The following is a 14,087-nucleotide window of genomic DNA, read 5'->3' on the forward strand; positions in this document are numbered from 1 at the left end:
TCAGCGTTTTCGCGATCGAGGCCGTTCCGACGCTTCGTGGGCGTCAAACGTTCTGCATGAAAATTGAGGTAAAAAATTTCAGAGTACAAGTGGAACGGGTCGAATTACGCAATTACGGGTGTGCTGGTAGAAACGGTATACCTATATGCGCTGCTGTTAGGTAACGATCATTTTTTATTACGGACGTTGCACATGCGACGTTCACATACCTTTTACACATACTTATATATACGTAAACGTGTGCATCGGTTGATACTACGGACCGCCGATTATCTTATGTAACGTAAATTTATTGCGTTCAAGAATCGTGTTTCACGTTGAATCATGCGGGAGAAGTGACGAAAAATTGAGAGAACGTGATATCTGCGCCTTCAGGTAGACAATCCAAGTTGCTAGCACGTCACGCGGTACCTTTGGACGTTGGAAGTGTTTTTTAGTCTTGTGGTAGAAAGTAAGTCCGGCGCTAAGATTGACCGTCGAAATATTAGCGGTATCAATTTTCCCGGTGTCCCATTCCTGACGCGAAACTCGCTAAAGGTATCGAACGATTCGGACAAGGGCCCAGACTTGCAGTTCTGTGAAGAACTATCCGCGAACTTGGTCCCCGGCCTTACAACACATTTACTTTTTAAGCACTAGCTCAAATGCTGGGGGCGAAATTTGTCGAAGAAATGCGCTTTCTCAAAATCCCGTTCACACGTTACGTCAGATTTGTGAAAAATTATGGACTATTGATCCGACCGTGCAGCCTTCGAGCGTAGCAAATCATACTCGCATATGTCATCGTCGATACCGATTCGGTCGGAACAGACGATCGTCGGATCGTCATTTCTAGCTTAAATATTTTTTTCTACTTCTCGTTTTCTATCATACTATCATCGTTACAGAGATAAGATGTGTCTGGTTGTCTTAAGTAATAAATTAGATTGAGCGATAGTGGTATAAAAATATATCAATAGTCGTGTCATGTATAGCTGAACGTACATACAAATATTAGGTAACACAGATGATAATGAAATAAGACGCACACGGAGCGTGCACGTGCGATACCTATCACGTTAGAAAGTCTTGACTTCATCGATAGTCTTCAAGATGCGTGTAGTTCTTCTTTCGATTTTCACATCCGCACTTGGGCCGCTTACTTTTTTTCGAATAACTTTTCATGTCACCTCTTTCTCCAGGTTCGCTTTATCATATCCGCGGCCTTTTCGCCGATCATGTAGATTTGAGCGTTCACATGCCCTGTCGGCATTGACGGCATAATCGAGGCGTCGACAACTCGAAGTCCAGCGATGCCGTGTACTTTAAGTTGGGGATCGACTACGGCGTCAGGGTCGGAAATGGGTCCCATCTTCGCGGTTCCGATTTCGTGATTCGAAACAGCTGTGAGGTGCTTGATAGCGCAACGCCAATAGTCGTCGGATGCGAATTTGAAGGATCGACAACCGGGTATTTTCAAATTGTGGAGACGCGTACCGTAAACTTGGAAGGGCCGAGTCTGCGATACCTTTATTGCGAGTTTAACGCCCTCCAAAAGTATTTCAAGGTCTGCAGGGTGGTCGAAGAAGTTTGGTTCCATTACAGGCCAGTGAAATGGATTCTTAGACTTGAGTTTCAAGCGACCTATGCTCCGGGGATTTTGAATGACAGGCCAGATGGACCAGGCGTCTTGGTTCTCGATCGGCCTGTACACTGCGTCGTATATTTCTTCGGTGATTCCCAATGCTCTCGTAGCAGTGATTCCGTTATCAGAGTGCAGTGATCCCGAAGCGAAGACCAGCTCCAGGTCCGGTCTTTCGTCCAGGACGTACTTACTTCGGATAAAAGCGAGGGCTTCGATTCCACCGGGAATAGTTCCCGGTCCATTTTGTCTCACGACGTAATTCAGCAGCACGTTTGGCCTCACCAAACTTTTTTGGAGCAGAGTAACGCTCTGGTTGACCATGAAGGTCAGCCCGAGGAATCCGATGTGCTCGTACAGATTATAGCCAACCTTCAAATCTTTGACGACCTTGATGCCGAGTTCTTCGAGGTGGTCCCTCGGTCCGATTCCGGAAAGCATCAACAGCTTCGCCGAGTCGATGGTTCCGGCCGATAAAATAACTTCCTTGGAGCAGCGCACCCGATGCCACTGTTTGTCCCTGACGTACTCGACGCCGTACGCGCGGTTATTCTCGTCGACGAGCACTTTGGTTACTCGGGCGCCTGTCATGACGTCCAGGTTGCTCCTTTGCACCCGAAGATAGGCCTTGGCGGCGCTGCACCTCGTCCCTTTGTCCATGTTCACCTGGATGTAAGAGAATCCGATCTGATCTTCGCCGTTGTAGTCGACGATATCGTAGCCCATCTCCTTTCCGGCTTGCAAAAAGGCTTTGGATAATGGCGTACGATATGGCACGTACTCTACGCACAGATTTCCTTCCCGGTTGTGCCACGTCGAATTATTTAGCAGCGGTATGTTGAATCGCTCGCTCTTCTTAAAGTAGGGTAACAGATCCTCGTATGACCATCCCTCGTTGCCCATCGCGGCCCAGTTGTCGAAGTCAAGTTTCCCTCCTCTGGTGTGAACCATGTAGTTCAGGGTGCTCGTTCCTCCCAAAGCTTTTCCCCTTGGCCAGGAACATTGTCTGTTATGCATTCCCAGGCATGCGTTTTTTTGAGGCTCGACTTTATAGCCCCAGTTGTAGTCGGTCATCTGGAAGTAGCTCACGAATACCGGAATATCATTGAGGATGTTCGTGGCTTTGCCTGCTTCTAAAAGGAGGACTTTCCATTTCCTATTTTCGGACAGCCGATTGGCAATTACCGAACCCGCCGATCCGGCCCCTACGACGATGAAGTCATAGGTCGGTGTTTCCGCTTTGTTCCCTGAAGGAATATTGTTACTCGGTTGCCCGTAATTCCGTATGAAATCGAAGAAGGATTGACCCCTCGTCACACGGAAGTAAGACGCGAGGTAAAAGAGAATGAGAATTCGTTCGGGCTTCATTATTCTGAAAAAGAAAGTTTTATTCGTCACTTTTGATTTTCATTACCCTCGTCCCGTCAAATATATGTAAGCGAATGTCATTTACTTGCTTTGTGGCGTAAGCATAAATTTAAAAAGTCAGAAGCAGCAGCATTTTGATTACTTTTTTATGGTGGAATTTCGTCGTACATATATCCTGATCAATAGCTCTACGTTTACTTGCTCAGGCCCAGCTTTGCCTACCGATTGACTGTCGTGAATTTCACCATTTGTCCGATGACTCGATGATTACAAGATACATTCCGGTGAGTAAAACAGTTTTTGTTCAGAAGTTATTCAACCTGCGCCATACCCTTCGCGAATGCGAGGCGAACGCCAAACTTACTTGCTTCTCTCCACTGATAGACCATCCTCAAAGTTATAGATCTCCTTTTCGTTTCACTGCACTATAACTTATCGCCCGAATTTATCGATAATATTAATCACCGGATCGTCAGACTGTAACGCGCACGTATTTCTATACGTTAGAATAGACGTAGAACTTAATCCCTGGGGGGTCAGAGTTCAAGGTAGTCTACACTCTGTGATAACCTCAGGAAGTCTGTGCCCATATAGCTCAATCACCGATGCAAATCTGACGGACGCGGACGCGTGTAATCCATTATGTGAGCGTTCGTAATTTCTACCTCGGTAACATGGGCGTACGGCGTCTAGCAGAGAAATGCGCTTTCTTATTCAGTACTCACGTCTAAGACGAGATTTAACAGAATGTTATTGCGTAGGATATGATCATCGACGTCTCTTATGTCACTGTAGCCGAGCGAAACGTGGCCTGCGGCTGCAGGTTCCATTTTTTTTCTCTTTTTTTTTTTCGTTTTTGCTGATTTTTCGTTTTTTGCGCAAGCGAATCCAATTGGGCACATTGGTCCGCATGAACCGAGCATCCGGTTACTACAATAAGCAACATACAATACGACGCAGGCTAATCCAATGACTGAGTTGTCCACTGATTAACATACGCTAACCTACTCTCGGACCATTTCAAATCGCCTACGCCACATGATATCCATTAAATCATGGATTCGATCGTTTGGGAAAGATGAAAAGATCTGAAAAAATTAATTTCTTTTTTTTTAAGCCATCTATCAGGTGTGTATTTGTATTGCACAGTTTTTGTACGCTGTATAACTCGAACTGACCTCAGACACAGCTTTGGTCATTTAAATATTCTAACATTTCTAATCGAGATTTTTTTTTCGAATTTTTTATCTTATATTCAAGTTTGGAGGCCAACAAACTGGTCCGCATGAATCGAATCGGAGGAGTTGCCAAATCACGTTTGATGCTAAGGTCGAGGATAGGATTTGAAAAGTGGTTAGATAGCATAGCCGGTATTTTGGAAATAGCTTTTCACTTTTTTTTCTCACTTCCTATGCTGTCGACTTTCCAATAAATTTTTCGTACCCCACCAGATCGCATAGATTTCGAATACGAAATTTCACAAAATTGAATTTGTCATGATCGGGTTAATTTGTGAGTCAATCATGACAATTTCGATGTTTAAGATTCCGTGGGAATTTTTTCGGATTAATGTTTCACAAGGTGGACCGTAGAGTTTCATTTTCTCAGCTTTAAGTATTCCGAGTATCCGTAGGGGGAGAAATATGTGAACACGATGCTTGAGTATCGCGTGACTCTGCATTATTAAAGTGGGTTCTTTATCTTGAGACAAGTGAATACACCGAAGACTGAGGATTTTTAGGGAAAATATTCGAGACGATAAAAAAGAAAAATATGAAATTTGGAGAAGTTTGCTTTCATCATTTTTCACCCCTGTACTTTAACTTATTGCCAGATATTTTGTTACACTTGCGAAATCTATAGCATCATTAAATTTCCTTGTTCTATAAATCCTGCGTTTTCCGTCTCGAATATTTTCCCTAAAAGTTATTAATTTTTTTTACATTATTTGTCTCAAAATAAAAATATTCCCGTCGTTGTATTTAGAATTTCGACAGGCACGTGGATCTTTTTTAGAATTCGGAACAATAAACTACCTCAGCAGGTGGTGAAGGCCACTGGATCTTTTTTTGGTTGATATTTTTCAAATGATAAAAAAATTTACAAGATAACGTTAGAATTAGTTTTTTTGTACATAGAGATACGAATAATAAGTCTCATTTACATTTTTCACGACTATACTTAGAATAATATGTAAGCAATACACATTTAACATAAATACTTATACGTATGAAATTATAAACAGACATTTACGATTACGTCTTCAACAAATACTAGATCATCTTTGATAATTCGTTCCAGATAAGTTCCATATTATGGCGTCGATGCGCGGAGGCATCGTACTCTTCGTTCCTCCGTAGGAATTTATTTCCAAGCTTCCTTGATCAAGTCCGCGGCTTTTTCGCCGATCATCGAAATCGGCGCGTTCGAATGCCCCGTGGGTATCGTTGGCATCACAGAAGCATCGGCCACTCTAAGTCCCGTAATTCCATAAACCCTGAGCCGCGGGTCGACCACCGCGTCTGGATCAGAGCTAGGTCCCATTTTGGCGGTGCCGATCTCGTGATTCATCATAGATGGGAGATGCTTGATGGCACAGCGCCAGTAGTCGTCCGTAGCGAATTCGAATGTTCTACATCCTGGTATCTTTAAATCGTGAAGACGCGTACCGTACGGTCGAAATGCTTCGCTCTGCGATATGTTTATAGCGAGCTTTATACCTTCCAATAGGATCTCGACATCGGCCGGATGATCGAAGAAATTCGGATCCATCGTGGGCCAGTGAAAGGGATTCTTAGACTTGAGTCTCAAGCGACCGACACTTCGAGGGTTCTGTAAAATTGGCCAAATCGACCAGGCATCCTGATCTTCGATAGGACGGTAAACCGCGTTATAAAGTTCGTCGGTGATACCGAGCGCTCGTTTCAGAGTAACTCCGTTGTCGGAATGCAGAGATCCCGAAGCGAAGAGTAGCTCCAAGTCAGGTCTTGCGTCTGGGGCGTACTTGGTTCGAACGAAAGCAAGAGCTTCGGCACCTCCAGGAATGGTCATCGGTCCGTTTCGATTGACGACGAAATCAAGGAACACGTTAGGCCTCATCAAACTCTTTTGGAGCAGAGTCACGCTCTGGTTCACCATGAAGGTCAGCCCGAGGAATCCGATGTGCTCGTACAGATTATAACCAACCTTTAAATCCTTGACGACCTTGATGCCGAGTTCTTCGAGGTGGTCCCTCGGTCCGATTCCGGAAAGCATCAACAGCTTCGCCGAGTCGATGGTTCCGGCCGACAAAATAACTTCCTTGGAGCAGCGCACCCGATGCCACTGTTTGTCCCTGACGTACTCGACGCCGTACGCGCGGTTATTCTCGTCGACGAGCACCTTGGTTACTCGGGCGCCTGTCATGACGTCCAGGTTGCTCCTTTGCACTCGAAGATAGGCCTTGGCGGCGCTGCACCTCGTCCCTTTGTCCATGTTCACCTGGATGTACGAGAATCCGATCTGATCCTTGCCGTTGTAGTCGACGATATCGTAGCCCATCTCCTTTCCGGCTTGCAGATAGACTGTGGCTAAGGTCGAGTGATAAGGCACGTACTCTACGCACAAATATCCGTCCCGGTTGTGCCACGTCGAATTATTTAACTCCGGAATATCGAATCGCTCGCCCTTTTTGAAGTAATAAAGCACGTCCTCGTATGACCATCCCTCGTTGCCCATCGCAGCCCAGTTGTCGAAGTCAAGTTTCCCTCCTCTGGTGTGAATCATGTAGTTCAAAGTGCTCGTACCGCCCAAAGCCTTTCCCCTTGGCCAGGAACATTGTCTGTTATTCATTCCCAGGCACGCGTTTTTCTGAGGCTCGACTTTATAGCCCCAGTTGTAGTCGGTCATTTGAAAGTAGCTCACCAATACTGGAATGTCATTGACAATATTCGCTGCCTTTCCAGCTTCTAACAGTAAAACCTTCCAGTTATTGTTTTCGGATAACCGATTTGCGATTGCCGAGCCTGCCGACCCAGATCCGACAACGATGAAGTCGTAGACCGTTGTGTCAGGTTCATCCCCCGAAGGAATTTCGTTACTCGTTGTTTGCCGGTAGTTCCGTATGAGATCGAAGATAGATTGACCCCTTGTCACGCAGATGACAGACATCAAGCAGATAATTCGTTTGAGCTCCATTTTTCTGAAAACATTTCATTCGCTTGATTATTCTTTCCAAATATTCCGTCGGGTTCAGCGTTGATTCCTCAATCACTAGGTAATTTTGCATCGATTCACTGGAATGGCGTCACTTTGCTTCGATTAACTTTTGCTGCCATGATAACTGGGAACGAAACTTGAACTATTGATGAAATAGAAAATATGCTAAGGTTTCAGATAAAAATCTAAAATATTTATAGTACAATTTCAACTCCAGCCCAAGAACCATGTATCAAAAAACGTGTACGCATCAAGTAATGAAAGCTTAGAATAAACAAATAAAATTCACCTGTATTTTTTGCTCGACGATCAGTTCGAATTGGAAGCCCTCATCCGCTCCCTCACTGAGGCGACCTTCGGTATATCATCGACACTCCGTCAGATCGAGTGCATCGGGGTGGAACGTGGGCGAAGGGAAAATTAGAATGCGAATTTGACGACAGCGAGTGTGACGGGGGTTCGAAATGCCATCGGCTCCGCTTCCGATTTCGGTAATCGGCCTAACAGCGCGTGGGTTACGGAGATTCCGCAATTATAATCGCGTGTAAATTCGGCAACCGCCCCGCGTTCCTTTGCCTCGTCAGCAAAGGACGGCGTCCAGTAGTGAAATGCGCTTTCTCGGAGTGTCCGCGTAATATGCCTATATGCCGTCTATGGAATGGTATATGTAACCTGCCACCACCTTATCGCTTCCACCTGGTCATCCCTTCCCACGAGGTTTGAACCGTTTGTCGGGTCGATCGCTGCAAAAAACCTCCAACCGAGTATTCGAAATTGACAGTCGTCGGGGGCATCGATGCAGCGTTTCGCGTCAGTGGAAATTTTCACGTTATTCATCGACCGGAGCTACGAAGCTGCAAAAACTTGCGAATATCGAAGGTGACCGCAAGCTGTTGAGAACAGTCGAAAGAAAATTGAACGCACTGTACGCTGGTTGAAATTTTAGGAAACGGAAGAAGGGGGGGGATGGCTGAAAAATAACCGAAAAAATTTTACACGCCTCTCTCCTCCGGGTACACACGTTGTGTAATTAATTTCAAATGAGTTGCCGGACCGTACGCTAAGTGTGTTATAACGGTTATTAGGGTATATCGGTTGTTGATCGTCGGGGGAGCTGTCGCTTCAAACTATAGAATAGAAATTGAAATTGCTGCGCTCGGAATTTCGTAGTTTCACGCGTCACATCCATTCCTAATTTCGATGACGTTCCAAAGGCAAGTCGTGCTGGCGGCACAAATTCAAACATCGTCTCTTCGAATCGCACGAAGAAATCTGTTTGTTCGTCTATTTTATTTTCTTCCAATCGACGAAACATCTCACCCGTGCACACCTGGGAATTTTTCAACTCTTGTTGGCAGATGTTTACCCATCGGAGGTACGATCGTTCGGGCTAGCGAGTATCGTGGTTATATAAGACTGACCGAATCCATAATAATATACCCTACGTCGATCCTTGTATACGTCGCGCTAAGAAAACTTTCTCTACGAAATTTCTTCTCGTATTTCCAGAGAGACAGAGAAAGAAAACAGAGAGCGAAATCAGTCGAATTATTATTTAACAGCGCGAGACAAATCGCAGAGGACAAAATCAATAAACGAAAGTGAAAAAAAATGTCAGACATTTTGATGCAGTCATATTTGTGTAATAAGTTCATGCACTTTGTCGTACGATTTTTATTTCACCGCACGTTGTTACAATGAGTACTACGAGGTTCGTCCTGTCGTTCGATTATTATAGTGTGTAATGTGAAATGTATGCAAATCGCGGTTTGTGTTCGGATGTATTATTCTATGTACAGTGCATTCAAATGAGGTCGTTCACATCTGATTTTTTTTTTAATCACTTTGTACACGAATATTCATTGGACGGCACCAGCGTTTCACAACACACATTTCTTACGAATCAGTAGATTGCTGCACCGGTTAAAATTGCTTAAATCTATAAGGAAAATATGTTTACCGCTGACTGCATTTCATCGGAATATCAACAAGATGTTTGGTAATCTCTTTTTTCTCCTTTATCGCAGTCTCCCAAAAGTAAATTTATGGCACACCAGAGAAAATTGATGCAAGATTCGAGCGAGTATAAAACTCAAGCGTATAACTTGCAGGTGTGAGAAGAGTTCTCGCTTGCAGCCGTTATAATATTTATAATATATATTTTGAACACAAACTCGCCTATTTCATGATTGAGTAACCTTTACCACGAGTGGATGAACTACGCTGAGTCGATACCATAATTTAAGAGGTACGACCATGACATACCAGATTGCCATATCATCGATCGTTGAAATTTTGAAATACCATATGGCTATGTGTCACTGTGGCAGATATTTTTTTCCTTCTTTTTTCGTCATTCAAAGTCTCTTCCAAGTCTTCTTGATCATGTCGGCCGCCTTTTCTCCTATCATGAAAGACGGTGCGTTCGTATGGGCGCTCCATGATTTTGGAATAATCGAAGTGTCCGCCACCCTCAGAAATTCGATACCGTGAACTCTGAGCTCGGGATCGACGACGGCTTCTGGATCGGATTTTGGTCCCATTTTGCAGGTGCCAACCTGAAAATAGAAGGAAAACCAAACTTCAAACTTTGGCGTAATTGTAACACAGAAGTATTCACACAGAAACGTGTGAAACCTGATTGTGCAAGAAACACACGTAAGTGTGTCAAATTACCGCGCTTGGATTTGCAGTGATCGGTCATCGCTTCTTTTCGAAAAATAAATCAAGGTTTCAGAAATAATTACGGTAAATTACGTTCCGTTCGTTTATAATTATCAGATCGATTCGAAGGTCGACTCGATCACGCAGATTCTTCAATATTCCGTTATCGACAGTTATTGCGAATGAAATTCCGCAGGATTTGGTACGGTGATTGCAATAAATTTTTGGAATACTCGATAACCGGAATAAAAATGCAATATAGTTTTACCTGGTGATGGAGAGTCGCAGTAATCATACGAACAGCACATTCCCAGTACTCGTCAGTACCGAAATCGTATCGTTGGCATCTTGGGAACTTGGCGGTGTGTATTCGAGGGTTGTGAATGGAAAAGGCCTTCGTCGAAGCTATGCGGATTCCCTCCTTGATGCCTTCGACCATTCTTTTCACGTCTATATCCGCTGCGTAGTAATTCCCGTAGAATTTTGGCCACGCGAAAGGGTCCCGACTCTTCAGCAATAGCTCGCCCTTGCTCTCCGGGTGCAGGAGCATTGGAATTATCGTGAAAGACTCTGCGAAATCGATCTCACGAAAAACTGCGTTGTAATTATCGTCGTCCAGGTGGATAGTTTTACGTAAGACCTCTCCCCCGTCAGATGCCAAAGATCCGAGTAAATAGATGAGTTCCATGTCTGGTTGATTGCCGGGCAAATCGTTGTACTTTGTCTTCACAAAACCGATAGCCTCCACACCGCCGGTCATCGTTAGAGGCCCTTCACCTGCCGGAGGGATGTCGGACTGTGTTTAGGGTCAGGTAGAGTTTGACCAGAAGAATAAATTGAGTACCAAAATTTTATTTTTACCGTTCAACCACTGAATGATGTAATCCGGATTCGTGAAAAGCATACTTTGGTTTATACTCTCGCCGACATTTGATACCAAGAAAGTCAGACCTATGTAAGAGATGTGATCTTGAAGATTTTTGCCCACTCTAAGGTTCTGGATTACCGGAATCCCCAATTCTTCAAGGTGTTCCTTTGGCCCCACGCCGGAGAGCATCAAGAGTTGCGGAGAATTGAACGCGCCGCTCGACAGGATCACTTCCTTCCTGGTGAAAACTCTGGTCCGCTGCCTCTTCCTTATGAATTCAACACCGTAGGCTATTTTCGTTCCTTCGTGTATCAGGATTTTCGTTACTCTGGTGTTCGCTATTACGTGCAAATTGGGTCTCCCTATTACCGGTCTGAGGAACGCTTTGGCTGCGCTGCACCTGCGATAAGAATGATCGAGTCATGGCTCACAACATTGACAAAGTCAAGATCGTCGCACTTACCTCCTTCCGTTTCTTAGCGTCGATTGTACGTAGGAAAAGCCGAGTTGGTCCTCGCCGTTATAGTCGAGAATCTTGTGCCCCGCTTCTTCAGCCGCCCGGAGAAAAGTCCCAGACATATCGGTTCTGTATGGAACATCTTCGACGTTGAGATAGCCGTTGCGATTGTGATACGGTGAATTAGGATGAGCGGCGAGTTTCGCATTTTCACTTTTCATGTAATAGTGGAGCGTCTCATTCGGACCCCAGCCGTAGTTTCCGGCTGCTTCGAGGTCAAGAAAGTCTTGCCGATTACCCCGGGTGTAGATCATGTAGTTTATTATACTGGTGCCTCCTACACCGCGACCTCGAGGCCAATGACATCTACCTGATATTCGAAATCAAATAAAAAAAAAAAACTATATTTCGTGCCGCTCAGCAGAGATATACAAGTAATGAGACTGCTATTTGTACATGAAGTTTTGCACGTCTGCAACGCTAATTGAATGATTGTTCACGGTTACCATCGGTCATAGCTTCGCAAACTCCCTCCTGACGTTCCATCAAGTAATGCCAATTGTAGTCGGTGAATTGGAAGTAGGCGACAAACAGGGGTACGTCAGACAGGAGGGTCTCGTAGCGGCCAGCTTCTATAAGCAGAATTTTCCATTCTGGAACCTCGGAGAGCCTGTTGGCGAGAACACATCCGGCCGGTCCAGCGCCGACGATCACGAAGTCGTACTCCGAAAGAACCTGTTCGATTTTATTTTTTTAGGTTCGTCATTCTGCCACATAATTGCAGTAAAACGAAAACAGGTTCTATAAGCGTTGACACCCGGAGCTTGCAACAAATAAAAAATGTACAAGCCCACAGCATCTTTCTTAACTGACTTGCAACCAAAAAAAAACAAAAAAAAAAAACAGCAAAAATAATTGACTGAATAAAAACAAATAAACGAATGAAGTTTTATTCAATTGAAAGCGCAAAACCGAATGCTAAGAAATAAATACCAAGTACACTATCTCCTCTGAACAATTAAAGCAGAAAACGAACCAAAAACAACTTCGATGTAGGGATCGGACATTTTTTACCAGAGAATGCGGTTCCTTCGTTCCTTTCGAAAACACGTATTAATTATAAATAAATGGATTTGGTCTTGAATCTGTTGTTCTTACTTCGAGTTATCATACTTTTTGGTTTACTTTGTTTTCAACATAATTTTTTCCCCCGTCAAAAGCCGTCTTGTAAAATGAATCAATACGTTCCGAGGTGACGGGATGGAAAGGACAGGTGTAATATACTTCAAAGTGATAGCTGGTATCAAAAGTATTCGGTATGAAATGTAGAATGGCAAATAAATTCAGTGATTTTTGACGAACAATGAAAGTGTCCGTTTGTATGATAGTGGCTGAAGATCGTGCAAAACTTACAACGGCTGGTTCGAAAATCGGTAGCACGTTCTTATATCCTTGAACAAATCGAATTGCAGCGTGCATGAAAGTCCAGGGCACGGCGGAAGACCCCGTCGCCAAAAGGAGCAGCACTAATACCCTCATTCCTACAATTCAGGGTCCCAGTTAATGTCGTATTCGTTCATTCGAATTTTTGATCTGAAAATAAAACTTACGAACGGCCTCCTTTAGAGGATATGAGTGGAACTTTGATTTCGTTTTTGTTTCAGTTTTCAGTAAAACTGCTTTGAAAATTGAAATTCAATTTACAATTTCTTTGTCGCTAAAGATTCAATTCTTATTTCAAATTTGTACAATGATCGAGTATACCCAACTGAGGAAATACTAGAGCTTCGTGTTGCGATCAACTGTTACTTGCGCTGCACTTGAACGAAAAAAAAATGAAATAAAGGAATATAATTCGCCCATGCCTGTAGCGAACAGTCCGAAAGTGCGCGGTCGATTTTAAAATGGAAATTTCCGATCGGGCGAAACTCCTGAAAATTGTATTTGTACAATATTTCAAAAAATGTTACCAGAAAAAGTACGACGTTCAACCGAGTGTTCAACGTATGAAACGTGGGGTGGAACTGTTCGACGCTTTTGAACTTCGGGTGGAATTCTCAAGCCGCAGGAACCAGTTGAGCGGTCCTTCTTTTGTTTCTTTGAACCTGGATTTCTGCATAGCCCGTCGTGGTCAAGGGTCTGATAGCACCGCCCGAGTGGAGGAATGTCGTTACGAGGATGTTGGTGGCTTTTCCAGCTTTTAGAACACACACCCATTCACGTTTCGCTTTCGAACAGCGAACGTCAATCCGTCCCCTTCGTCGGCGGAGTACATTCGGGTCTTACCTTGAAAAAGTGGATCGTTTGTGCTCGTGGGTAGCGGTCAGTGTCAGTAGCATCGAATCAAATTCAAATAAAAGTCGAGTTCAAACAATGAGGTTCTCGATCATATCGCTGCGAATTCCAGAGTTTGCGTGTTGTATTTTTTTCCTTCTTCATTTTCTTTTCGGAGAGTGGAGCAACTCGAATCATTTGATAACTGAGTCACGGGGGATAATATTGGTGACGAAATCGTTGGATGATATTAAAAGAATAAGCACGATTATTCGTGCCAAGGTGTCGTCCGTCCGATCGATTTGTATAACGGTTACACAACTTGCATGTAGTAAAAAAATCACCATTCTACGCGCACGATCAATATGCACCTGCGCGATCGCCCTTGTCGTTGAATTATTAAATTAGCGTGGAATTTATTCACACGGCGAGTTGAATTCCAATATAACATGACGGCGACTTTTTAACGAGGCCAATCACCTCGGATTCCCTTTTGTTTTCAGTCATTTCGTTGATCATTGGGTACGGTCAAACTTGTAGGCACGTCCAGCCGGCTGATTCAATTTCATCATAGATCATAAAATCTGTGGTATTTCGAAAGAAACTTTCAACGACCGTGCTGACATATATCTATGGTG

At 44.0% G+C, this 14,087-nt stretch overlaps 4 protein-coding genes across 7 annotated transcripts in view; 1 reads left to right on the forward strand and 3 right to left on the reverse strand.

The window, feature by feature from the left end:
* Positions 1-14,087, forward strand: part of LOC105683396 (flotillin-2) — a 135,377-nt gene that overhangs the window by 6,267 nt on the left and 115,023 nt on the right. The window lies entirely within an intron of this gene.
* On the reverse strand, positions 935-3,916 carry LOC105683383 (glucose dehydrogenase [FAD, quinone]-like). Of its 3 annotated transcripts, none has more exons than XM_020850817.2 (2): positions 3,354-3,916; positions 935-2,993 (listed from the first exon to the last, which is right to left on the reverse strand). In XM_020850817.2, the coding sequence occupies exon 2, from the start codon at positions 2,987-2,989 to the stop codon at positions 1,166-1,168; it is 1,824 nt and encodes a 607-aa protein (XP_020706476.2). In that variant the 5' UTR covers positions 2,990-2,993; positions 3,354-3,916; the 3' UTR covers positions 935-1,165. The 3 variants fall into 3 exon arrangements, with proteins under 3 accessions (XP_020706476.2, XP_048505706.1, XP_048505707.1); XM_048649749.1 differs by lacking the exon at positions 3,354-3,916 and adding an exon at positions 3,075-3,335; XM_048649750.1 differs by lacking the exon at positions 3,354-3,916 and adding an exon at positions 3,132-3,334.
* Positions 5,098-7,813, reverse strand: LOC112695071 (glucose dehydrogenase [FAD, quinone]-like). Its single transcript, XM_025747312.2, has 2 exons — positions 7,476-7,813; positions 5,098-7,169 (listed from the first exon to the last, which is right to left on the reverse strand). Exon 2 carries the CDS (start codon positions 7,163-7,165, stop codon positions 5,354-5,356), a length of 1,812 nt encoding a protein of 603 aa, XP_025603097.2. The 5' UTR covers positions 7,166-7,169; positions 7,476-7,813; the 3' UTR covers positions 5,098-5,353.
* On the reverse strand, positions 7,476-12,677 carry LOC112695072 (glucose dehydrogenase [FAD, quinone]-like). Its single transcript, XM_025747316.2, has 6 exons — positions 12,589-12,677; positions 11,682-11,910; positions 11,182-11,545; positions 10,712-11,118; positions 10,119-10,627; positions 7,476-9,744 (listed from the first exon to the last, which is right to left on the reverse strand). Exons 1-6 carry the CDS (start codon positions 12,652-12,654, stop codon positions 9,544-9,546), a joined length of 1,776 nt encoding a protein of 591 aa, XP_025603101.2. The 5' UTR covers positions 12,655-12,677; the 3' UTR covers positions 7,476-9,543.

Source organism: Athalia rosae, chromosome 2 (genome assembly GCF_917208135.1).
Source record: "Athalia rosae chromosome 2, iyAthRosa1.1, whole genome shotgun sequence".
Taxonomy (NCBI): domain Eukaryota; kingdom Metazoa; phylum Arthropoda; class Insecta; order Hymenoptera; family Athaliidae; genus Athalia; species Athalia rosae.